This window comes from Vombatus ursinus, unplaced genomic scaffold (assembly GCF_900497805.2).
Source record: "Vombatus ursinus unplaced genomic scaffold, bare-nosed wombat genome assembly UNPS02014791.1, whole genome shotgun sequence".
In the NCBI taxonomy this organism is placed as follows: domain Eukaryota; kingdom Metazoa; phylum Chordata; class Mammalia; order Diprotodontia; family Vombatidae; genus Vombatus; species Vombatus ursinus.
Window position 1 is genome coordinate 32,385,465 of NW_020954569.1, and position 23,832 is coordinate 32,409,296.

Genomic DNA, 23,832 nt, shown 5'->3' on the forward strand with positions numbered 1-23,832 from the left:
TTTGTGAGCACAAGTCTCATAGATTGTCAAACTGTAGGTGAGACTGTCAGACTTAGTATTTTTTATACTCATTGTAGGACAACGTTGTCATTTCATTCAATAAGTATTTTGGGCATTGTATCTTTACTATCTGGAGCTTCCTTGGAATGTTCTAAATTTTTAAAATACTGTGTTTAAATTTTATTCAGAAAGATAATTTGTCATAATTTATGATGAGCTACCTTTAAAAAACAACCCAAGAAGGAATGATCTTGGATTTTGAGGTTTAGCAGGTGTGGTCCTTAACAATTTCACACGTATAAAAACCTTAAGTGCTCTGAATATTCTCAGCCTAACAGATAATGGCTTGCTGTTCCCATATGTGATAAGCTTCTGAGTTTCTGCTGATTTATACAAAATGTTACCTGGACTTTAATCCTAGCTAATTCAGCCTTGCATGCATTTTCTTTAACCTTAAATAAGTGAATTCTTTAAAAATGGGAGAGGTCTGAGAATTTGGGGAAGAGGGGGAATGGTATTTTTTTCACTGTCTCAGTTTCCTAAGAGAAAGTAATACTCCGTCTTCAAAACAACATCTGTGTGAGTGATTTTCATCAGATTAAATATATCCTCAAAGCAACCATCATAACTTACAGAATACTTGAAATGTAGGTTTTACTTTGAATGAAACACCAATAAAATTTAAAATACTTGAGTATTAACAAACATAGTTTGGGGAACTGGCTTTTTATTAGGGTTTGCTTTCTTAAATTACTTGTTCTTGTATTTATTTTTTGTTCCTATGTCTGGAAGAGAATAATCAGTGCAATGCTATGTAAATGCCATAAATAATCATTTACCAATTTGATTTGGTAAATTGAAGTCAGAAATATATTTGGTTGAGGTAGCAGCCTTTCAGCCAGTTCTATAAAAATTCACTCCATGCTGCCTTTTGGCCAAGTTTGATAAAATGCAAAACACAATATGAACTTTATCAAAGTAAAGATTTATCCCCCCCCCCCAAAAAAAAATAACTGCTGGATATTATTTAACAAGCCACTCTTTTAAGACAAGCCTTCACATTCCTACAGGGAAAGATGATATTTGTAACTCATGAGTCCTTTGTCAGTATTAAGGTAGTGGGGGGGAGAAAAATTATATGTATGTATAGATAGATAGAGGGCACAGGGGGAGTTGAAGATGAAGGGGTGATATCTGGAAAATAAAATTAAGGGGTGAGAGGATTATACTGGGAGAAGGAGAAAATGAGAAGTAGAAGGAGGTAAAATATCTCACATGAAACAGACAAGAAAAGACTTTTACAGTGAAGGGGAAATGGGGGAAGGTGAGAGGGAATGAGTGTATCTTATTCTCATAGGACTTGGCTCAGGGAGGGAAAAACATACGCAATGGGGTATGGAAATCTGTCTTACCCTACAGGAAAATAAGCGGGGAAAGAGGACAAGAAAGCAGGGGGTCAATAGAGGGGAGGGCAGATTGGAGGAGGGGATAATCAAAAGCAAACACTTCTGAGGAGGGACAGGGTCAAAAGAGAGAATAGAATAAATGGGGGAATAGGATGAAGGGACTATACTTAGTTTTTCACAACAGGACTATTATGGAAGTGTTTTGCATGACTACACATCTATAACCTGTATCGAGATGCTTGCCTTTTCAATGAGGGTGGGTGGGGAGGGAGGAAGGGAGAAAATTTGGAACCCAAAGTTTGAAAAACACATGTTAAAAATAAAAAAAAGAATAACATGCACCACAAAGTAACCCAGACCTATCCCTTCACTGTTACTGTGTGAATCATGTGGTCTGTGTAAGTCTGATGGTTTTGAAAGTGCTGTAAGGAAGGTGGACTCCCTAGGGACTGTGAGCTACACAGTGTATGTCACTTTCTAGACAGAACAGCTTCATAGATCCCTCTGAAAAAGGAAAGACAGTTTTCCTGATAGCTGAGTGATCATAGATTTACGGCTGAAAGAAACCTTGGAGGCCATAGAATTCAACCCCTTTATTGTACAGATGAAGAAACTAAGTCAGCCCTAGAGAGGTTGCGACTTAACCAGTCACATGGTTGGCAGATGTCTAAGGTGGGATTTGAACTCAGATATTCCTGACTCCCAGGCCAGCATTCTGTCTCCTCTACCACCTGCCTACCCAGTATAATCCAATTTTGTTCTTTGGTCAAGTTAAATGAAAGCTATCCTATATTTAATGTCTTATTAGCCTGAGTGTTTGCAAGGGAAGGTCCCTTTAGTGAGAGCAAAACCAGCAAGAAACTAATCTCTCTAGAATTTTCCCTGGGGCACAAGCTAGAGAGACTGTACGTGAGAGGTCCTCCACAATTGTATCCATGACCTCATGTGAGGATTGGGGAATACCCCAAAACCAGGGTTACATTACCAGTCCTTCCTACCTTGTAGGATTGTTGTAAAGGTCACATGAGGTAATGTAATGTGTGACTTGAAGAATTAAAGATAATGTGAAACCATGTGATAGTATTTCCTTTATCAAGGTGGAGATGGCAGCATGAGATAGTGAATAGAGAGCTGACCTCAGAAGATCTGGGTTCAAGTCCTGCCTCCAATACACACTATGTGCCTTGAAGCAAGTTATTCAACCTCACTGTGTCCTAAGCAACTCTCTAAACTCATGTTGTCAAACAGATGATGATCTTTGCTGACAGAGAAAAGTTCCTAATAGAGAATTGCATTTACTAATGAAATCACAGCTCTGGTCTCCAATAAAAACAAAGCTGGAGAACTAGTTCATCCCATGTAGAAATGGCAAACATGGGCATTATCTTTTTCCTTTACACTCTATGATAAACAGCCTGGGTGGGCTCTTGTGCCCAGATGGTGCCCCAAGTGTGTGGTAATATCTTGGAAGTCTTGATTGCTTCCTGTCCTGGGTGGAACCAGTCTTATTTAGCACCTGCTGACCTAAAGTTTCTATCCAGAATAATAATGTGAGGGCATCAGAGCCAGGATGGGTTTCACCACATGACCCAGATATGTGGGCTTATTTTTCTCCAGGGGAGTGCCAGCCCCTATCCTGGTCTGACTGTAACCCAAAATGTCCTCTGCTCTAAAAAAAACTGCAAGGGGAGCTCAAGGTCAGCTGCAGAGTATGAGGGAAAGAGAGAGGGAGAAGATTGGGAAGAGACAGAGACACAGAGAGATAGAGACTGAGACAGAGAAAGACAGAGAGAATAGAAAGGCTAATTGTATATTCTCAGAAAGAACCAAGGTCCAAAGTCCCTGGGATTTCTCTTGAAAGCAGTTTACATAAAACTCTAATTTTCTTGCAAAAAAAAAAAAAAGCCTTCAAAATTAGCTGTTCTCTCCACTTAAAGGATTAAGGCCCTCAAAATTTAGATGTGGGGGGTGGGAGAAGATACTCCTTTTGGAATTATTAGGTCATAACAAGCCTTGGCTTAGACTATCAGAGCAGCTTTAACTTCTCCAATCCTCTCAGAAAGGTGTATTTCTAAATTTCAGTGACTAGTTTTTAAATATTCTCAAAGAGTAATTTGAAGTCCATTTTAAGACATTAAGGCGTTGAAAGACCTTACTATGACCCTCACAAAGCCCATTTCTTTGGGGAAAAGTTTGTGATAAAGTTCTCCAGAGATAAACTGGTACCTAAGCGACAGGAGTTGTCAATTTTTGACCCTTTTCCCTCTCTATGCTAGATGGGAAATTAAATATTTGCCCATGTAGCTTTCAAGCTTTCAAAACCTTGAATTCCCTAAGACCTTGCTTAGGAAAGCATAATCTTAAGGCCAAAAAACTGAATGTCAGATAGCCTCTGGGTACTATTGTTTTCCTTCATTTCTTTAAATACTAGTGCTAAAACATGTAGTAACTAGGAATGTAAAAATAATGACAAAAGAAAATTTATTAAGTCTTCAAAAAGCTCCTTTGTGAAATTCTTTGCCTCAAATTAATATTAGCCAATGTTATCTGGCATCTTTCCCCACTTCCCTGCACCCCTCCTGCCAAAAGTAACCCCAAAACCCAGACAGTTCTGCTTTGAGGAGTACGCCACAGGGAGGGAATCTTATTCTCACTGTTACAAATCTTACAAATAACTTAATGGAGTCTTGAGTAAGAAGATTTCTGGTCCCTAAACCACAGTGGCAGAACAAAAAGACCCTTGGATCACAAAACCAAATTTCTCTTATTTATGGGGAATGGAGAAAGGAAGGGGTTACCCAAAATTGGGAATGACTCCACTCTCTGCTTTTAATAAACTATAAAATGGAAAAATATGTTTCCTTTGTAAGTTAATAATTCACTCCAGTGTTTCTATTGTTATATTCAACATTACGTGTTCAACGTTAGCTCGTAGGCCACCTGGTGGCCATTCTGGTGAAGAGCTAAAGGCAGAGATGACGGAGGTTTATAACCTCTCTTGCCTTGCTCTTGTTTTGACCCAGTGGCTGACAAAGAAAGGTTTGTAAGGGTCTGTGGTTTCTGTGTTTTATTTTAAGCTATTAGTATGCCCCAGACTTAGCAACTTGATCCAAATGTCATACATTTATCCATAGAAAATAACATAGCTAGAAATGTAGAAAGCTGCAGCTCACCCACTCCTCAGGAATGCAGAGGTTTTGTCTTGATGATACTTCCAAATCGTATGAAGCCAGAGAGGCAGCTCACAGGTCATGTCTCTCTTGTCTCTGATTTACCCTTTTCCCTTTTAGAGAAGGCCACTAAGAAATTAATCCTCAGCCATCTCTGGCATTAAATCAGGTGATGTGTAACTGGTATGAGGCCCACCACACAAATGAATACTACTTCTAAATTAAGAAAATGGAACTGAGATTAGTATTATTGCATTATAAGACAGCTAAGTGGTGGCTCAGAACAGAGTTCTAGACTTGGAATCAGGAAGACTGTATTTGAGATATCCTGTCTCTGGCACCCCCAGTTGCTGGACAGATTACTTAACATCTCTGTGCTTCAGTTTCCTCAAATGTAAAATAGAGATAATAAAAGCACCTACTTCCCAGGATTTCGAGGATCCAATGAGATAACGTATAGAATGCTTAAAGCATTATATAAATAATATTTAGTAGTACTAGTAACATTCTCCACTTTTAGGAGTACTAGTACTAACTGGTAGTAGTAGTAGTAATATGAAATCTGGGAATTTATTTTGTTTATTCAGTCTTACAGGGCACTGGTGATGTTCAGACCATTTGTGATTTAGCAGAATTTTTTGTGATGGGTAGCCCTTATAGCATGATTTCTGGGATAGTCATTAAGTCCCAAAGCTGTATAGTAATAGCCTTGTCTGCACAGCTAAAGAAACTCAAAGACCTTGCTCCCACCCCTCCACCTCCCAAAGGAAAAAAAAAAATAAACTTAATTTTCTAAGCTTACCTTGGGAGTCAGACAGCAAGTTTGTCCTTTTTCCCCCCTGAATAAATGGCACTTTCTAATGAACCAAGCTTATTTTCCTAGTGTTGTCATTCTTGTTTCTTATTGTAGTAACTATTTCTATGCTTAAGGGAAGATTCTGTAATTCACACCTGCAACTAATTTAAAATACAACATAACAGAACTCTCATACCCATTTAAAGACTTTTCCCTTATTGCTGTGAGAGTTTTAGGGTTTCAGCTCTTCTATTGATTCTAGTACCAACCCATGTGACCTTGGGCTCACAGTTTGTCTTCACTGGACTTCAGTTTCTTATCTACAGAATGAGGGGGTTGGACTGTGTCTTCAGCGCCTTCCAGCTCTGAGCCTATGGTAATTCTCTGTGATCAGACAGTGGGTCATATTTTCATCATAGCCATAATTTAAATTGAAATAAAATGATTGTAGCTAACAGGGTTTATCTAAGCCATTAGATTGTTAGTTGCTGATTTTCAGTGTCGTTTATTCATAATGGCCTTATTTTATTTTATTATTTTAGTCAGATCGTTGTTGTTGTTCGATCTTTCCACTTGTATCAGACTCTTCATAACCCCATTTGGGTTTTCTTGGCAAAGATACTGGAGTGGTTTGCCATTTCCTTCTCCAATGGAGTAAGGCAAACAGTTTAAGTGACTTGTGCCAGGGTCACATAGCTAGTGAGTGTCTGAGGCAGGATTTGAAACGTGGATCTTCTTGACTCAGGCACAGCTGCTCTATCCACTAAACCACCTAGCTAGGCACTATGTTAGGAGCTGGGAATTTGAAAGCAAAAATGAAACTTCTCCTGCCCAAGGATGTAATGTTTTAGTGGGAAATGCAATATTTGTACAGATAAATATAATATAAAGTAGTTGTCTTCTCCCACCTACCCCCACCTCCCCTTATAAAAGGACAATCAGGCAAAATGCACCAAGAATAAGGAGGAAGGGAGTACAAGCATCTAAGGAAAGTTAGAAAAGGTTTAGGTAGAAGCTGGAACCTAAGTTGAGTCTTGATGGATTCATAGACTAGACATTTCAAGAACAAGTAGAAATGGGTGATTTAAGTACCCATTCATCTCTCCTCCAGCCCAGTAATGGATTGTTTTAAACTAAGTGAAAGAATACAAGAATTTTTTTTAAAACCTCACAAGATATCATATTCCAGCTCCCTCAAAAATAATTTATATAGTTAAATGATCCAGGTTTCAGTGCTTAGGTTTTTGATCCGGAAATATTTAGTCATGAGTTAACTATATTGGTAGGCTGTGAATTCAGTAATAATCTTAACTTGCTGACAGCTTATATAACTTAATCACATCATGTATATGCTCTATATAAAGATAAGAGGGATCCAGATGGGGCTACTGAAACAAATTGAATTTACGCTTCTTTTGCTGGCTATTAATCCAGCAGCTAAATTGTTTGTACAAAAAAGAAAAGAAATGGCAATCCAGCTAACACAAAAAAGGCCAACAAAAACAAAACCACTGAAGCTCATCTTAACTAAATAATTAAGAAGGGTTTTTTGGTTTTGTTTTTTTCTTTTTTGGCTGAGATGCTTACTCAGACTTGAGTTTCTAATCTCATTGTGATACAGAAATGACTTGGGGGAATTTTTTTGTGTTTTTTTGCTAAACTCTTTAAGTTGTAAACAACTGGCAGTTTTTTTTTGTTTTTGTTTTTGTTTTTTAACACTAGGACAGTTGCCATGAGCAAAAGGAAGCCACAACTCTTGCTTTGTGACAAACCTTTTTTTTTTTTCCCTAAAAAGAGGCAAAGCCAACTAAATATATGGAACACTTCATCTGGAGATCCTTATCATATTATTGCTTATATCATACTTACTTGTCTGTAAAGCAAGGGCATTGGAGCAGACTATAAGTTTGGAGATAATGGATTTATCTGCTACTAAAATGATAGTAATCATACTACTTTAATTCTTACAGCCTTTAGTTTCTCACCATTTATTTTTCTTGATCCTCATGATAATCCTGAGATCTAAAGGGCATGTGGGTTGAAAGGCAGAGATGTTAAGTGATTTTCTTGTGGTCATTCAGAGCCAGACTGACCCTAAACAGTGATTTTTGCTCATCTTGGTTCTTAAACAGTGAGTTGAACCAAGTGTTCAGCACGTCGTCACTGCCCTTTCCGTACCATCTTCCTCACTGGTACTATCTACTCTCACTCTTCACTATCGAGTACCCGCAGGTTAGCACCTAGTTGGTAGGTGGACCATTCTTAGGAATAGAGAGTTAGAGCTAGAAGGGACCTTGGGAATCTTCTAATCCAACTCCTTCATTTAACAGGAAACTGAGGCTCTAAAAGGTAAAATGATGCTTGCCAAAGTAAGTAGCAGAACTAGACTTGAACACAGGTCCTCTGATTCTACAGCTTTCGTTCCTTCCACTACCCACCCTACCTTAAAACTTTCTTTGCCCTGTGTCCTATTCTCTCAGGTTGTAAATAACTGATCAAGTTATAAACTCATTTGCACCAAAGGATTATTACTTGATAACAATAGCTGAATATGAGAATATTTAAGTTGTAGCTTTCAGTGCCTTAGCCTCAAAGGTAAGGTGGGAATTTTAGATTTTGGAGGAAAGGGAATTGCGTGGGATCTTTCCTTATCCTCCATCTAACCCCTCCACTCTTCTTACAGATAAAGCTATTTCTAGTTAAGTTGTAGTTCTTCATTAATGTCAGTCCATGATGGCTTCAGGAAGTAAAAACTCCTGAAATTCTCTGGGGCTTAGGTAACTAAGTAAAAGACCAAACTGTGTTGATAAGGCAGGTTCATACAGTTGCATTGCTGTTGGGAGGAAAAACACTCATTTTGTAATCTTGTGCAACCCACACAAATGCATTGTTTAAAAATACTGTCCTTGTCCTTAGATACAATTTGAAGATTAGCAAAAATCAACCAAAAAAAAAATAAAGAAAGTGTTCTTAGGCAAGTCACCTGCTGTTTGCTACAATTTATTTTCTTCATTCTTCTTTGCCTAAGCTATCTTCAGGTGAAGAGATACTCCACAGGTGTTCTAGCCTAAATTAGGCTAAAGTGTTAGCCTAAATAGCTAAATTATGGTAGCTAAATAACTCTGATCAGGCTCCCACTTTGCCTGACTTTCTCCTCCTCTAGTTTCTTGCAAGCAACAGTAAGTTTCTTACTTGTCCGTTGTTTATTGTATTCACTTAAGATCAGACTCTTGATTCATGTTATAATGTTAAATTACTTTTCGTCTTTCTTTTTCCAGCCCACCTAAACCAACTGTGTACATCTCTGGTGTTATTGCAAGGGTAAGCACTTATTTGTATCTCTCTCTAAACATTCCAAAGAGACTAAAGGCCTTTTAACTTAATTTCATTAATTACTTCACCACTTGTGATTACCTGATTATTTACATTTTTAATAAACTCTTTCAGGGGGAATTCAGCAACAAGATTAATGAAGCCCAGCCCTGGGTGGAATTCATAGACCCACCACACCCACATAACCCACTTTCAGAGGATATGATAAAAGAATAGATAAAGGTTGAATACAGTTCATTCTTTGGTATACTTGCTATATTTGATGCAACATGACTTTAATTCCCCTCATTCCTATACAGTTCTCTTTAGACTGACCTCAGGGGTTCCAACTACCTTTAATTAAACACTTATTAAGCACATACTAGGTTCAAGCCCTTGGGAATAAAAGCATAAAAAATGACAACTTGCCATTACGAAATTTACAATCTACAATGCTATATAGAAACACATAAATATAATACAAAGGAAAGTATAGTACAAGGGGAAAAGTGGGGCAATCAAAGTATTCTAGGAAAATTTGAGAAGAGAAGGAATAGTTTTAGCTAGAGAGAATCAGTGAAAGGAAGAGACTAAGCTTTTAAGGAAAAACCGCAGAATCTGAAATGGATTTCAGAAGCCATAGATGAGATGAGTATATTCCAGGCCTGAGAGTCTCCTGTGTAAGGTGGGAAAGTAAGGAAAGGATCAGGGAACAGCTAGTAATCTAGTTAGGTATGAGGGAGCAAGATAGGAGGGAAAAAAGTTGGAGAGGATGAGATGGAGACTAGAGATACTGCTTGATTAAAATCAACTTGATGTAGTATCTTATTAGTTGTAGGTGATGAGAAATAGAGGGAGTTGGTAAAGATGGCTTAATGCTGGTGTTATCAGTAGCAATGGGGACATTAAAAGGAAGGGCAGATCTGGGCAGTAAAGCAAAGTCTAGTGTAGGACATGTTTGAGGTGCCAGTGAGACATCGATAGAGAGAGAGTATGCTGTTCAAGACGTAAGGCTGGAGCTCAGGACAGATTGGACGTAGAATTGTAGATGTGGAAGTAGAATTGTAGATGTGGAAGTCATCTCCCCGGAGGGGGTCATTGAAACCACAGGAGATGGGAAGAGAAGAGGGTATAGGACTTGGGTCTTTTAAGATATGACATCCACAATGATCTCCCTGCTAAGTTAGAGTAGAAAAGCAATTTTCCTTCTCTAGCAGGGAGAGACCCACCTGCATTCTATACATACAGAGTTGTTACTTGCAGAAATGCAAACAATGTAGCTTCTGTGGCTGCCTGGAGTATTTGCCCTGTCCTTCATGTGTGCTGGACCGAAGATCCTTGGTTCTCAATGTCATTTGTTCCTAACTGGCAGAACCTGTTAGCTTCTAAGATCAGTGAGCAGGTTAGGACCTCTCTCTGGAGTATTTCTCTCTATTCAATGTTTTGATGATTCTAGAACACAAGTGGTTTCCTTCCCTTCGAGTCCCAAATTGAAATGACTTCATTCACCACATTGTTAATGTTATACCTTTGTGTTTGACCACAGGGTGACAAAGATTTCCCCCCTGCTGCAGCTCAGGTGGCTCACCAGAAACCACACCCCTCTGTGGAAAAGCATCCCTCTCACCGAACAACACAGCACATCCAGCAGCCCCGCAAGTGAAGGTCCTGCTGCCACTCCATCACTGTGGTTCTTGGAGAAGAGCACGTACTTTCCTCTTAGGTTTGACATTTATAGAGCAACAAGAATTGGTCCAGCTTTTTTTTTTCTCTCTCTAGCTCTGTAGAAAAATTTAAGACAAAGCAAATCAGTAGCTTCCTTTGCCTTACATTTCTTTGTTTACTGCCTGCAAATAGATCAGATACCCATGTATCTTGTTCACCTAAATGCAAACAACACTTGAGTCTCATTCCCTCCCCCCCCATCTAGAATCTTTATTCAATTTAGCCTCATCTGCAGTTTTGCTTAGGAAGTACAGTGATGTTTTTTAAAAATTGAGTTTGAGTAGTTCTAAAGTTGCCTTTGACTTCTACCATGAAGTGAAGTGTGATATTTAAAAACAATTGTAAACCAATTTAGGGAAAAGTGACGTAAAGGTTAGGGAAAAAATGGGTCATTTTGTAATCTTATTTTTATCAGACACTAGAGTCTTCCCATATAGTCCAGAGCAAAATGGGGAAGTCAGTTAAAGTTTCATACTGTTTTTTCAATGCATAACCTGAACAGTTATATCCTTTAAGAGTCTTGTTGCTGGAGAATGAGAATCCAAGAAGTCTTACTCAAAATGAAGCATTTTGCTTTGAGTCACAGGACTGGGGAGTTTGTTGTATCCCAGAAAGTCCTGGCTTGAGAAATAGGTAAACTTATGCATCTCTGTAATCATCTTGGTAGCTTGGATATGAGGGGGACTCTTAGGACTCTACCCACATTGTGGTGGGGGGTGGGAGGAGAGATATATGGATAATGTTTAGAAAAGTTTAATAAGATGATTTAAAGCAGGGGGAATAATAGGTAAAAACCCACCAAGTTCAAAGAGATCCAGTTTTCTTCCAAAGGGAGATTAATCCCATTGTCAAGAAAAGATAAATACATTCCTCTTTATTTGGAGCAATTGTTTGCGGACCTCACAACTGTGGTCAGACTTTCCTTTGCCCTAATTACATAATTAATTACTCCTACTAATGTTTAAGTGTTTGATGTCATTCTGAGTTATTTTGTATGTGATTCTTGCCAGTTGATATTTATAAGACTGCTGCTGGAATGATTACTATACTATTTCCCTATTGGAAAATAAACTCATTCCAGTTATTTGCGTGTGAAAAAAAGGTCTCTCAAACAATACAATTTTATGGAGAAAGCATTGCCTTGTTAGGATACTAGCAGTCTGTTTTGAAGCTATTTGTTGCTGCAGGTCAGCAATGGTACTATGAATGGCCGCCTGCCTACAACACCAATCATCCTCAGATAAAATAATGAACTCCACATCCATCAGTTGGTAGAAATACTTGTAACTCTCCCTTGATCAATGTCTCTTAACCCTCCTCTCAAAAAAGAATGTTCACAGTTCACTTCGTTTCATGTTTTGAAGAAAACTTAGGGTTTTCTTAGCTCCAGATTAACAGCAGGCCAGTTTCCTATGGCAGTGACATTCTGTCATCTGTGTTGTTTCATAATGGCAGAAGTATTAATGTGAACATTTTCTGCCTCCGTAAGGCACTGTATTTTGTCATTACTTCACAGTCAGAACACATACCCAGAGGCTTGCTGGTTGATATTCCTATGGAAAATGTACCTAAAGACTTGGCATCTCCTCAGAGCTCTGTTCAGAAATAAACATTATTAAGGGGAGAGCTTTATAACACTTGGGAAAACAATTGGAAGTAGATTCAATCTAGTACAATCTATGTATCACACCCTCTGCTATAAGAGGAAGCTTCTCCCACCCCTCCTTCAAATCTCCACTGAGAGCTGGAAATGGTAGCCTATTATGTTTCCAAAAATTTCATTTTACATGTATCTTAGATGTAGTGTGTATCCTCATGTTCCATATCACTGAAAAGAAACAATTATATCAAGTGTTTCCTTTTATAGTTAATCATTTGTGTTTTTCAATAATAAAAATTGTGCCTGCCCTTCTCTTTGTGCTGTTTTTCTTCCTGTTTCAGAGATTTCTATGTTAAATTACACTCCACTCATTGTCTGCTTGAAATTATGGTACCATAAAATGGAAAAGCATAATATATTTGATTAAAACTGGTAACTTGTGACCATTAGCTGGCACTTTCATTAAGGTAGGTAGGCCTTTTTAGGGCAGATTTAATACAGTATTACAGAAAATATTGTGATGGTAGCCGGCACCTTGTCATCAGAGAGACAGTATATGCATTTGCCTTTTTATCAAAAGGTACCCTTTAACTATTAACTCCGTTTTTTCACTCAGCAAACATTTATCGAGCACTGCAGAGCATAGAAAGATATGGAAAGTACAAACTGTGATTTCAAGGAGCTTAGAAGTTAGTAAGGTAGATGACGTGTGCACACAATTTTAATATAAAACATTATCATAAAATAGATACTCCACCTTATTGATATCCTTCCAATAATGTGGAGTCTGGAGCTGAACTCAATACAGCTAAGTCGTGATTAGTACAAATATTGAATCACGCTAAGTAGTCAAATTATTTAAATTCTTAGTATTCAGACTTATAATCGTATTGAAATATGGAAATTGCTTACAGCTCCATGAAAATATACAATGAAAAAATTTTTTAAAAAGTTTATTAGGTAATGTAACAGCAGAAGATATGAAATCTATTTCTAGTTTAAGCTATTACAAAGTAATAGCAAAATTTAGAAATTATTGTACCTAAAAATAAACCTACACTAATGAGAAAAATGTCATTATTGTTGCTAAAAATATTTTAAATGTCATTATTGTCATTTAAGATATTTTAGCAGTATAGTCTGAACTGTCTTTAAATCTTCAAACATAAGCTGCTAAATTCAGAGAGCTTTATTTACATTTTGGTAAATTGCCTGCTCACATTCTCACAATGAACCAAGTATAGTTGGATGACCTGGAGCATTATCTAAAATCAGTAATGCTTTAAACTTAGTATTGTTGTCTTTGCAATATTTTTCAGTAGCTGGACTAGAATAACCTGAAAACTAGTCTTTGAAAACAGCTTTAATCACTGATGCTTTCTTATTTGACTACCAAAGAATTAGAAGCAATTGATGGACGTAGCCTCTCAGAACATGAGGATTTTGAGACCAGTAAACAAGTATTGGTTTTAATTTTAAATCCTCTTCTGCATAACCTTCCAATAAAGGTGTTATGTGATCCTTGGATGCTTTAAATACAGGGTGAGGTGTTTTGTTTTCTATAGAAATGTAAGTCCTAGAAGTTGTCCTTTTCTAGAATAAGCCTGTTTTATCCACTATTGAAAATTCTATGATCAGTATATTTACTTTCTTTTGATTATTTTCTTCAAAGCGCCAGGATATTTAGCTGCTGCTTCCTCATCTGCATTTAACATTATACAACTGAACTTGGTTTTTAAAGGTATCAAACCACCCAGCATTTTGACTAAGTTTCTTCATTAGTCACTTCCTTTCCATTTTCTTTCACTATCTTAAACAAATGTGAAGCTTTTGTCTGAATGGCTGCTCTGCTCAGAAAATCAAATTTTTAAAATTTTTATTAGAAGCAGCTAGATGGTACAGTGGATAAAACACTGGGCCTGGAAATCAGGAAGACCCAAATTTAAATTCTACCTCAGGCATTTACTGTGTGATCCTGGGCAAGTCACTTAACCTCTGTCCCTGTTTCCTTAAATGTAAGTTGAGAATGATAATCAGGGTTGTTATGAAGATAAAAATGAGGCAATTCTTGGTGGTGTTTTTTGGTTTTGTTTTTGTTTTCCAATTTATTATTTATTTTTTACATTCTTTTCTTTTGAAATTTTGAGTTCCAAATTCTCTCCCTCCCACTCTGTCCTCCATCGACTGACAAGACAGGCAATATGATATCCATTTTATATGCACAATCATGCAAAACATACTTCCACATTAGCCATATTTCAAAAAAGGCAAGAAAAATTAAGTGAGAAAATTATATTTCAATTTGTACTCATAGTTCATCAGGAGATAGCATTTTTTCATTATGAATCCTTTGGAATTGTCTTGAGCCATTGTATTGATCAGGGTAGCCAAGTCTTTCATAGTTGATCATTATTACAATGTTGCTATTACTGTTCACAATGATCTGATTCTTTTCACTTCATTTTACATTAGTTCATATAGATCTTGCTATGTTTTTCTGAAGCCACCTCCCCTTGCCATTTCTTATACTACAAGAGTACTCCGTGATAATCATATGCCACAACTTGTTCAACCATTTCCCCAGTTGGTGATCATACTCTCGATTTCCAATTTTTTGGCACCACAAAAAGAGCTGCTGTAAATATTTGTGGAGATATAAGTCCTTTCCTTTTTTAAAAAATCTCTTTGGGATACAGTCCTAGTAATGGGATTACTAGGTTAAAAGGGGTATGCACAGTTTTAAAGCCCTTTGAGCATAGTACCAAATTGTTTTCCAGAATGGTTGGGCCAGTTCACAACTCCACAGATAGTTCGTTAGTATATCTAATTTTCCCTCATTGCCTCTAGCATTTGTCATTTCTGATAGGTGTGAAGTGGTACCTCAGAGTTGTTTTAACTTGCATTTCTCTAAGAGAGTGACTTAGACCATTTTTCATTTGACTTTAGATAGCTTTGATTTCTTTCTCTGAAAACTGTTCACATTCTTTGACCATTTATCAGTTGGGGCATGGCTCTTTTTATGAATTTGACTCAGTTCTATACTCAGCATATATTTGAGAAATGAGATCTTTATCAGAGAAACTTGCTTTAAAAATTTTTTATATTACTTCATTGCCTATGGTACTTCTTAGCAAAATATAGTTTCCCTGATTATCCCTTTTAATTAGATCTACATTTGCTTTTCCTTTATCTGAGATCATGATTGTTACTCCTGCCTTTTTAACATAAGCTGAAACGTATTAGATTCTGCTTCAGCCTTTTATTTAACTCTGTGTATGTGTTTCTGTTTCAAGCGTGTCTCTTCTAACAGCATATCATTGGGTTCTGGATTTAATCCATTCTGCTAGCAGCTTCCATTTTATGGGTGAGCTCATCAAAATCACATTCACAGTTATGATTATTGTGTATTTTTCTCCATCCCGTTATCTTCTGTTTCTTCCTTTCTCTCTTTTTATCCTGTTGCTTATCAAAAGTTCATTTTACTTCTAACCACTGTCTCTCTTAGTCTGCCCTCCCCCCTTTTTCTTATCCCCTTCCCCTCATATTTCCCTGTTGAGTAAAGTACATTTCTATGCACAACTGAGGGTGTTTATATATAGTCTTTTCTCTTTGAACCAATTCCAATGAAAGTGGGGTTCAAGCATTGCCACCCCTCCATTTTCCTCTCCATTGTAAAGTGCTGCCTTGTTAGGGTAATTTTCTCATGGGAGTTCTAGCTTCTCTCAGCAGAAGCTGAGGGTCACAACCTGTTGCGTGGCAAAAACAAGGAAGTCTCACAAGACCTCTCCTTTGCTGACACGCAGCTCCCACGGTTGGCTCGGCTGTCCTCTCATTGGGAGAAAAGTCCTACTCATACCCCTGACATGAGGGCTACAGGTGTCCAGCAGATTTGGTGATTGGCTATCACGTGGAGATCATGCTTTGATCAGGTGTTACTAGGGATATAAAAGAAAGCTACTAGCACTTAATAAACGGAGCTTCTGCCATCTTGCCGTCTCCGGGTTACTGAGCATTGAGCTGGTCTCATGCTCTCCACTGCAGCGGCCGCGACAACTGGCGCCCAACGTGGGGCAGATCAATGACAGGCCTGAAAGATACCCCACGGGCGGAGTCTAAACTCCACAAATAGCGGGTCAGCAAGCTTCGAGCTTTCAGCCCGACGGAATCGGGTCTCCCAGACGTTTCCCGTCCTTGGGGGTGGAGAAGGTAAAGGTTTCACTTTACACAATGGGGCAAAATATAGGGCTTCTCCTTCCCACGGATGAGGAGAATTACGCCAGACCTTTATATAAGGTAGCAAAGAATGAGGGAATAACGATACACCTAAAAGATCTTAGAAAATTTGTGAGGTTGGCTTTTCAGGTAGCCCTCTGGCTCCCAGAGCAGGGTTGCTTTGAGCCAGGGAGATGGAAAGTATTTGGGGAACAGGTGACATCTTTTGACAATACTTGCCCGGGAGAAGTAAGAGATGAATTCAACCTCCAGGTGAAAAACAACAGGACTGTGCAAATGGTGGGGTGTGACTTCGCAGGACTGTCCGTGCAACAGCCTCTTTGTTGGTCCCGCGGTGACAGCCAGGGGCCTGTATGCGAGTTCGGAACATTGCCCTTGCTGTGAACGTTCCCGACATGGGGCCGCACCAGCTTCACCTACTCGGCGGACAGGGGACACCCTGCTCTAACACCATCTCCCTGCGCGCAGGGGGTCTGGACAAATGTAAGGTGAACAATGACTCTGGTTTTGGCTGGCCTCATGTGGAGCCTTGTGTAGCTGGACATTGCCTCTGTATGAACTTAAGTGGGACTATTGTTCAATCATGGCATGATACTCACAACATGACATAAGACTCCCTGCCCCTACCTGTATGGGTTCCTGAAATGGGAAAACCTTGGAGTGATCTTTGGAAGGCTTTTGCAGCCATGGGTAACATAACAAATCACCCAACAACTTGGGTCACAATTTGGAACTTGGAAAGGTGTGCTTGGACCACACTCGTGGTGCCATGGGACCAACATTGGGTATATTTTTGGCGCTCAGGCATGTCTAGGGGAGTGCTATGCTTTTATGTGGGAAAATAAGGTGAATATCACCAGAGAGGGTGGTGGCGATTATTATAATGTTACTTGCCACAACTGTACAGTGTCTGAATTCCTAGGACCTTTGATAGTCAATCAAACGGTGTTTGTCATCACGCATCTTCATGTAGTCATGCTTCCCGTAGAAAGCAAGGATTGGTACCACACTAAATCTGACCATGTATTTGATGCCATAATTAAGAAAAAAGAGAGTAACAATCCCCTCACTTTACATCAAGAAAAACGATGCATCAGCTGTGTTGTCATGGACATCACTCTATTGGTGTCTTTGATTGCATCCTCTGCCTCACTAGCAATGTCAATATCCCAGGCCCAAAATAACATAATACAAGCCAGATTTCTAGATGAGCTCGCAAACAATGTTTCTGTAGGCTTTGCAGCAGAGGCTAGGATAAATAATCAGTTTTACTCCATGTTTAAAAATCCTCAGGGAAACTACTTTGGAAATAGGTGCTGAGGTTGAACTCATCAAATTACGACAAAATTTACTATGTGATTACTGATATACAAATTTATGTGTGACACCACTTACACATGACAATTCTACTTACAACTGGACAGTAATCAGAAACCACTTGAATGGTCTAAAATAACACAATAGAATCTGACATTGAAACTCTATATAGATTAGTTTCTGAAATAAAAAAGGCTTCTAAAGGGGACCTGGATCCTGATAAAACAGCAGACAATATATTACATTGGTTTGATAATGCCTCCAATTGGTGGGGGTCATTTGAGTATTGGATTATACTGATTGTTGTAGTGTGCTTACTTTTATGCTGCTTACCTACTATAGTCGGATGTCTTTTGAAAGTAATGATCTCCACGTTTAAAAATGTTATGTCTCAACTACAGGTATTGATGGACACACACCCACAACGATGCCTTCTTTAAAACAAAAAGGGGGAATTGTTAGGGTAATTTTCTCATGGGAGTTCTAGCTTCTCTCAGCAGAAGCTGAGGGTCACAACCTGTTGCGTGGCAAAAACAAGAAAGTCTCACAAGACCCCTCCTTTGCTGACACGCAGCTCCCATGGTTGGCTCGGCTCTCCTTTCATTGGGAGAAAAGTCCTGCTCATACCCCTGACATGAGGGCTACAGGTGTCCAGCAGATTTGGTGATTGGCTATCACGTGGAGATCATGCTTTGATCAGGTGTTACTAGGGATATAAAAGAAAGCTACTAGCACTTAATAAATGGAGCTTCTGCCATCTTGCCGTCTCCCGCCTCATCCATGTGTCTCCGGGTTACTGAGCATTGAGCTGGTCTCATGCTCTCCACTGCAGCGGCCATGACACTTCCTTGTGTTCCTCTTTTTTGTGAGAAAAATTTCCCCATTCTACCTCTCCCTTTCACCTTCTCCGATTGCATCCCTCTTTATCGTCTCTTTAATTTTTTTTTTTGAGATCATTCCAATATAATCAACTCACACCCATGTTCTCTCTCTATGTCAATTCTTTTTAACTGCCCTAATGATAAAGTTCTTAGGAGTTACATGTATCGTCTTCCTATATAGAAATGTAAACAGTTTAACTTTATTGAGTCCCTTATGATTACACTTTCATGTTTACCTTTTCATGCTTCTCCTGAATTTTCTGTTTGTATGTCACATTTTCTATTCAGCTCTGGTCTGTTCATCAGGAATGCTTGAAAGTGATCTATTTCATTAAATGGTTATTTTTTCCCCTGAAGAATTACACTCAGTTTTGCTAGGCAGGTGATTCTTGGTTGTAATCCCAGCTCCTTTGCCTTCAAGAATATCATATCCCAGGCTCCTTTAACCTGAAAATTGCTAAATCTTGCATGATCCTGACTAGGGCTCTACAACATTTGAATTATTTCTTTCTGGCTGCTTGAAGTATTTTCTCTTGACCAGGGAGCTCTGGAATTTGGCAGTAGTATTCCTGGAAGTTTTCATTTTGGGATCTTTCAGGAAGTGACTGGTGGATTCTTTTGATTTCTGTTTTACTCTCTAGTTCCAGGCTATCAGGGCAGTTTTCCTTAATGATTTCTAGGCTATCATTATTATTATTATTATTATCATTATTATTATTATTATTATCATTATCATCATTATTACTAATTATGGCTTTCAGGTAGTCCAATAATTCTTAAATTATCTCTCCTTAATCTATTTTTCAGGTTATTATTCCAGTGAGATATTTCACATTTTCCTCATATTTTTTCATTCTTTTAATTTTGTTTTATTGTTTCTTGATGTCTCATGGAGTCCTTAACTTCTACTTGCCCAATTCTGATTATTTAAGGGATTATTTTTTAGTGAGACTTTGTGCCATGTGGCCAGTTCTCCTTTTTAAGGGGTTCTTCTCTTCAGTGAATTTTTGTACTTCCTTTTTCATCTGATCTATTCTGTTTCTTAAGGAGTTCTTTTCTTCAGTGAATTTTTGTGCTGCTTTTGCCATTAGGCCAATTCTGTTTTTTGAGGTATTATTTTCTTAAGTATTTTTTGTTTCCTTTTTACCAAGCTGTCAATTCTGTTTTCATAATTTTCTCACATCACTCATTTCTTTTGCCATTTTTCCTCGACCACTCATCTCTTTCTTTAACTATTCTAGGAATTCTTGTTGGGCTTGGGTCCAATTAGCATTTTTCTTTGAAGCTTTTTTGGTAGCTGTTTTCACATTGTAGTCTTCTGAGTTTGTCTTGGTCTTCCCTTCCACCATAGTAGCTTTTTATAGTCAGATTCTTTTCTTCAATTGTTTGCTCATTTTCCAGCCTATTTCTTGACTTTGAACTTTGTTTAAAAGCTGGGCTCTGCTCACCTTGTGGTGGGGAGGCACTGTCCCAATCATTAGGCTTTTTCGTGCTGATGTTTTCAGGGCAAGTTCTGAGTGTGTGCAAGCTTTTGGTGTTTTCCAAGATGGTACGATCCTGGGAGAGGTATGGTCACTGCTCTTCTGGTCTGCACTCTGGTCTTTACCAAGAAAGGGCTCCTGCTCCCCTGCAGCTGCACTTGTTAGTGCTTCTTTCTACTTTGGTACTGTGACCAGAGCCCCTGCTGACCTTGTGACTGACCACCAGCACTCCTCTCCACCTGGAACTGTGACCCAGAACTGAATACGGGCAATAGAGTTGCCAGTCCACACCATCTGTATCCAGTGCTGGCAAAGGATCCCCTGTAATCTCTGTCTGAGCAGTTGTCCCACTCCCTTACCATCTCTGGGCTCCTGAAGCTGCTGTGGCTGCTGTTGTCACCACCCTGTGTGTGGCCTCTGGAAAGACCTCCATCAGATCTCCCCGTAGGTGTTACAGACTTCTCCTGCCTACCTCTTACATGTTCTTAGGCTGGAAAAATATCTCACCCTAACTTTTTTGTTGGCTCTACTGCTCCAAAATTTGCTTTGAGGTTCTATTTTAAAAGTTTTTTGGAGGGGAATGTTGGGAGAATTCAGCTGTGTGCCTACCCATAATCCACCATCTTGACTTCGCTAAAATAATACTTGTATAGTTCCTAGTGCATAGGTACCATATAAACATTAGTAATTTTCATCATTATTACTTTTGCAATATTCAGTCTGTACAGTTAAAAGACTCTATTCATTTCTATCATTGTAACACTTCTGTTCCTTGTAGTTGTTTGCAAACCACAAAAAGTTGATGCAACTTGGCCTTTTTCTTTTATTGGACCTGCAATTTTGCTTATTTTATTCTTTTTCTTCTATTGCACCTATGTTTTAATTCTGTACCATAGATGCAGGCATTCATTCCATCATCTAGTCCTATTTTAGAATTATTGTGACCATGTTCGTGCCATTCAATTATGTTAATTCAATTTTGCTCTATTGTAATAATGCCTCTTATTTTTATTAGACAGCATAAATCAAAATTAGCTGAAAAGCAAAAACAAAAAAACAACCCACCAGTGACATAATCCAAGTAACTGTTCATTTGGCAACTTCCTTAATCCATTAAACAATAGGCAAGAACTTTGAATTTGACTCACTGCTACAATATTATCAACAACTTTTTCCATGAGGCCACCACAGGTGGCTGCACAGTGTTGTGGGTGTCATTAGTAGGGAAGGGAAGAAATAATCTTAGTACCAGATGTCCTGTGGGGCCTTTTGCAGATACTGATATTTCTTCACTTGAGCTGACTCTCTACTGATAAACTGGAGAACATCCACAGGAAGAATACCTGGGTGATGACATGCTATAAAATCATGACCAATGAGGAAGTTAAAGAAATTAGGAATGTTTGACTTGGAGAAGAAAAGATTTAGAAGGGACAGAGTAGCTGTCTTCAAGTACCTGAAGTGGGATTAGAGCAACTTTACAAGTATAAGAGGGAAGAAGGGTGGCTAGACAGAAGTGCATCTGGGAAAAATGTGGATATTTTAGAGGACTACAGGCTTAATATGAGTTAACAGTAGGATACCATAGCCAGAAAAGAGTATCTGCAGGTTTGTTAAAAGAAACTGAGTGTCTGGAACTTCAGAGTTAGACTTTTCTAAAACGAGGTGTCCCATGAGGCAATGTTTTTCCTTTTGTTCACTTCCCATTTTCCAATTCAGTAGCTTATTCAAACTACTGGAGTGATTTTTCTCCAGCTCATTTTACAGATGAAACAGGCAATCAGGGTTAAGTGACTTGCCCAAGGTCACATAGTATCCAAAGCCAGATTTGAACTCAAGTCTTCCTGACTCCAGAGCCCTAGCTACTGCACTACCTATCTGCCTTTTCAAGATAACTACAAAGTCTGTAAGCAGTCATTTCCCACCATAGTGTAATGGAAGGAAACCTGGACCAGGTGTCAGGGTGCCTATTTAAATTCAGTTCTACTGTCACTTCCTGTATAACACTGGGCAAAAGCATTTCACCTCCCTGCGCCTCAGTTTCCCTATCTCTAAAGAATGAAATGATGGAATAGATGATTTCTAAGGTCTTATTAGCTCTGAAGCTTATAAAAACAAAGCCCAAAACTTTTTTAGGCAGGCAACTTTAGTGTTAAACCACACTGGATTTGGAGCCAGAACACCTAGGTTCAAATTCCAGCTCCTTTGTTCACTAGTTACATGATTCTAAAACAGTCAATTAATTACTCCTCATCTGTAACACAGTAACAACATTGATACCAGCTACCTTATAGGTCTGTTGTGAGCATCAAATGAGATAATGAAAGTAAAGTGCTTTGTGATTAAAGTGCTACCAAACTGGAAACCAAACCAAAGTGCCCTGAGCTTGGAATTCATAAGATCTGGGTTTAAATCCTATGTCTTGCAATTTACTCCCTTTATGACTTTTTGTCAAATCACTTCATTTTTCTGGGCCTGTTTTTTCATCCCTAAAATGAAGTCTTCAGATTAAATTAGCTCTATTATCCAACTGTAATCAATTATGTGAATTTTATCCCCTCTAAAACCAGCTTCTCCTGTGGAGATGCTCATCCTTTAAGTTTGATTCCCAGGTGATGATTTTTTTTTTTTGGTCACAACAACTCCTAAAGACAAAAATACCCAGGTTTTCCTTCCTGATTCCTCTATTTCTGTTAATAACATACCTGCATTCTCAGTATCCCAGGCTCATAACTTTAAAGTTTCCTTGGACTCTTCTCCCTCACTCCACACATTGCAACAATTGCCATGGCCTGTTATTTTTACCTCTACCCCATCTCTACATTCAACCCTTCTCCATTTTCATTGCAATCCTACCTTGTTTGGTGTCTCATCTTGTCTTTCATACACCACTGCATCTGCATTTGCACATGTGCACTTCATCCAGAAACTCATCTTCCTACAAGATGGCATCCACTCTGAAACTCACACCTCCTCAACACCCTAGCCCTTTGAGCCTCTCCTTCCCTCTGATTGGTGAGGGCAGAGGGGACATTGGACAGTTCCTCCCATATCCTCTATTTAAGGAGTGGGCCTAGGGCAGCCACCTCCTCATTTCCCAGCTGGCTGTAGGACTTCATCATGCCCTGGCTGGGAACCCACTCCTTCCTCCCTTCCTGCACCTGCTTATCAGCTTTTAGTTGTGAGCTCCTTGAGAGCAAGGACTTCTTTTGCCCTTTCTGGGTTGGTGCCCAAGCACCAACCCAGTGCTTGGTTTCTGATGCTTGATAAATGTTTATTGATTGACCCACTGACTCATTGCAATAGCCTCCTAACTAGATCACCAATATGTCTGTTACCAAACTGCCCAGTCAGTCCCCCTAACAGCCTATTATAATCACATCACTCCTCTACTGAAAAATCTTCAGGGCCCTCTCTCCCCACTATTAGCCGGGAAATAAAGTGGAAACTCCTGGCTCTTAATGTCCAACCTCCCTCTTTCCTCCTCCCCCAAGTCTAGCTCAGATCTACCCTACTAAGTTTATTCCATATTTCTGTACGTGTTCTATGTTTCAGCCAGACAGGACTATTCTCCCCCATTTTTGTCACACTCTCTTATTTGGAATTGGGTCTAGAATTAAGGCCTGAGTTCAAATTTAGCTTCAGCCACTTGCTAGCTATGTGACTCACTTAACCTGTTTCTTTATCTCAGTTTCCTCAAGAGTAAAACGGATAAATTGTACCTACCTTACAGGGTGATGGTGAGGAGCAAGTGAGATAATATTTGTAAAATACTTAACATAGTGTTTCACATAGTGATGTGTTATAGCGGAATCATCTCAAAGAATTCATAGTCAAACCACCTCTAATCCAAGTATAGTCATTTATTGAGATTGACGCCTCTTATGAAGCAGGCTAAGTTCCAAGAGAAA

At 38.8% G+C, this 23,832-nt stretch overlaps 1 protein-coding gene across 1 annotated transcript in view; it reads left to right on the top strand.

Moving 5' to 3' along the window:
* Positions 1 to 12,323, top strand: part of DAP (death associated protein) — a 69,732-nt gene extending 57,409 nt beyond the window's left edge. The window contains exons 3-4 of the mRNA XM_027869135.1: positions 8,651 to 8,693; positions 10,231 to 12,323. Coding sequence (XP_027724936.1) covers positions 8,651 to 8,693; positions 10,231 to 10,347 — 160 coding nt within the window. The 3' untranslated portion in view covers positions 10,348 to 12,323. The remainder of the gene's footprint in view (positions 1 to 8,650; positions 8,694 to 10,230) is intronic.
* The last annotated feature ends 11,509 nt before the right edge of the window (positions 12,324 to 23,832 follow it).